Source organism: Volvox carteri, assembly GCF_000143455.1.
Source record: "Volvox carteri f. nagariensis unplaced genomic scaffold VOLCAscaffold_5, whole genome shotgun sequence".
In the NCBI taxonomy this organism is placed as follows: domain Eukaryota; kingdom Viridiplantae; phylum Chlorophyta; class Chlorophyceae; order Chlamydomonadales; family Volvocaceae; genus Volvox; species Volvox carteri.
In genome coordinates, this window is record NW_003307548.1 from 772,810 (window position 1) to 775,853 (window position 3,044).

The following is a 3,044-nucleotide window of genomic DNA, read 5'->3' on the forward strand; positions in this document are numbered from 1 at the left end:
TGGGCGGGTGGGGGGGTGGGGGGGCTTGCGGCGTTGCGTGTGGGGAGGGGGGGGAGAAGAGGGGAGGGGGGGAGAGGTTGGTGGGTATACATGTCTTTCCCCTTCCTCATCCGTACGTCTCCACCTCCACCACCACCACCACTCGGCTGCCTAACTGTATCCCCCATACCCCAGGTGCAAGTTCTCCCCCCACATACACACACACGACTCGGCGTCCATGTCGTCTTTTCCCCGCCCGCTTCACACACATAGTATACACACGCACACGTACACGGGCCATACGTACATACATACACACACGTTTCCCCGCCGCACTCGTGTTTTCCCCCCTTGTTGCCAGGTACTCCCCTCCCGAGCAGGCCCTGCTGTTGGCCTGGGCCACCGCCGTGAAGAAGGGCAGCAGCGCGGATGAGCTCCAGGGGTGGCAGATGGCGCCCTGGGTGGAGGCGGTGCTGGGGCAGCCCCGGGGGGTGTTCATGACGCTGGCAGCGGCCAAACTGAATAAGGTACGACAGCGACAGGTAGCTGGGGGCCGCCGAGGTGGGGGGGTGCCACAGGGGGGTGCCACAGGGGGGTGCCACAGGGGCCCGGCGGCGTCTGAAGAGCATCTCAACCTCATGTCCCTTGGCCTCCTCCTCCTCCTCATCATCATCATCCGCTTCGTTCTTATCCCAACCCCATCCCCCAAGAATCTCACCACCACCACCTCCACCACCTCCACCACCTCCACCACCACCACTCCAACCGCCGCATGTTGTCGGTCCTCCCCCCCTGCCCCCGTCATGCCATGTCACGTCCCACCATGTCGCCCCTCAGACCCGGCATGAGAGAACCCGGGGTCGAACCAAGGAGAGAGCGCTTCTGCAAATGGATCAACTCACGGAGGCTGTTACGGGGCTGCCGCCGCCGCCGCCGCCAGCGGCAGCGGCAGAGGTGGCGGCGGCCGACGGCAGTACCAGGGAGTTGGAGGAGCCTGAGTCGTCCTCCTCCTCAGCCCCCGCCGCCTCGGGGGGGTCCGCCGCCACCGCCAGCGCTGCGGTGGATGCGACGGCTGCATCTGCTGGAGCGGTTTCGGAGGCGGCGGCGGCGGTCTCCGGGCGACGTGCCGTACTGAGCTGGGCGGTTTGGTTTCCGCTGCAGGTTGGCGTCATAAGGGCGGGAGGTGTGACTTGCTTGGCTGGCTGGTGCTGGCCTCTAGGGTTTTGTGTGAGGGGGTCCGCGGGGGAGGGGTTGAGATGCTAGACAGGGCAGCAGGCGACGGGTCGCGTATAGGGCCCTCTGTACCTCTCTTCCTCTGTACCGCTCTCCTCGGGTTACCACCCCCTTCCCGCACCTCCCCTTCCATTTCTGAGTAGTCTGCTTTTAGACCTCCCGGGCGGTTTGGACTCATGTTTGGGTTACAACCCTTCCGCGGCGTCCGCGTGCGAATCCCGAGAAATCTCCAGCTCAGCTCAGCTAAGCTCCGTACATCTCCCCTAGCCGACCTCTCCACACACCCGTCCTCCTCCCCCTCCTACTGGTCAGTTCTGCTTCTTGTACACCCTTTCCTTGGCAGCAGCTTCACTCGTTCACGTGGTTCGTCTTTACCCCCTCCCCCCCACACACACATACATACACGCACACACAGGTCAAGCTGAAGCGGGAGGCGGCCGAGCACTACGTGTCCATGGGCCTAGTGGGTAAGTCGTTATAAAACCCCACTAAACCGTTACCCACAAACCACTGCCGTACAGATTATAACGGCTCGCAACACAGGCAGCTTCGCTAGTAGCCGCGTTCCCCGGCGCTCCGGTACATGTCGTGTGCATGTGTCCGAAACCACTTTCCCTCCGTGCCTACCATCTTGAGATCACGCTCCGAAACCTAACGAAGCCCCAACCCCCCACCGGCGCGCGGCCCGTCTCCCCCTCTCGACTCCCTCTCCCCCTCCCCCGGCCCCTGCCAGGTGCCGCCATCCAGGTGTTTGAGTCCGTGGAGCTGTGGGACAGCGCCATCACCTGCTACCGGCTTATTGGCAAGAAGGCGCTTGCGGAGGAGCTGATTAAGAGGAGGTGTGAGGGGGACGGGAAGGGGGGAGAGAGGTGCTTTCCACGCGCGCAAATAAATTGTCTTACGCCCTTGTCTTGTCTTGTCTTGTCGTGCGGCCTAACCCCGCACTGTGTGAAATGTGGCGCAGGCTGGGTACGACACCGGACGATCCGAGGCTGTGGTGCGCGCTGGGCGACTTGCACCTGGACGACAGGTATACGGCAACCGTACGGCACAGTGTATCTGTCTGTCTGTCTGTCCCCCACTGTCTATCTGTCTGTCTATCTGTCCCCCACTGTCTATCTGTCTGTCTGTCCCCCACTGTCTATCTGTCTTGTCTATCTGCCCCCCACTGTCTATCTGTCTGTCTATCTGTCCCCCACTGTCTATCTGTCTGTCTGTCTGTCCCCCACCCGCCTCTTATCTACACACACACAACGGATTCACGTGTGCAGGTATTATGAGGAGGCGTGGAGGCGCTCCGGCCATCGCCACACTCGCAGCCAGCGCAGCCTGGCGCGGAGCGCGATGGGGAGGAAGTGGGTAGGGAAGCGGGCCGATTGGCTGGGGGGTTGGTTGGTTGGTTGGTTGGTTGGTAGGTTGGTAGGTTGGTTGGTTACCTGCTTTGGACATTGGGCAGACCTCAGCATCCCCTGAACATCCTCATCCCCTGACACCCGCACCCCCTTCCCAATGCAGTCAATGATGTCCCCAATTTCACGTTTTTGCCACCCTCCTGACGGCATCTGAATCTCCCCCTCTTTCCCCTCTTTCCCCTCTTTCCCCTCTTTCCCCTCTTTCCCCTCTTTCCCCTCTTTCCCCTCTTTCCCCTCTTTCCCCTCTTTCCCCTCTTTCCCCTCTTTCCCCTCTTTCCCCTCTTTCCCCTCTTTCCCCTCTTTCCCCTCTTTCCCCTCTTTCCCCTCTTCCCCCTCTTCCCCCGCTTCCCCCTCTTTCCCCTCTTTCCCCTCTTTCCCCTCTTTCCCCTCTTTCCCCTCTTTCCCCTCTTTCCCCTCTTT

The 3,044-nt window shown here is 61.7% G+C and overlaps 1 protein-coding gene across 1 annotated transcript in view; it reads left to right on the plus strand.

Moving 5' to 3' along the window:
- The window catches only part of VOLCADRAFT_87348 (uncharacterized protein), a gene marked incomplete at both ends in the record, with an annotated part of 13,498 nt that overhangs the window by 4,803 nt on the left and 5,651 nt on the right, over positions 1-3,044 (plus strand). The window contains 6 exons of the mRNA XM_002947037.1: positions 341-506; positions 817-1,206; positions 1,628-1,679; positions 1,946-2,051; positions 2,177-2,242; positions 2,484-2,571. Coding sequence (XP_002947083.1) covers positions 341-506; positions 817-1,206; positions 1,628-1,679; positions 1,946-2,051; positions 2,177-2,242; positions 2,484-2,571 — 868 coding nt within the window. The remainder of the gene's footprint in view (positions 1-340; positions 507-816; positions 1,207-1,627; positions 1,680-1,945; positions 2,052-2,176; positions 2,243-2,483; positions 2,572-3,044) is intronic.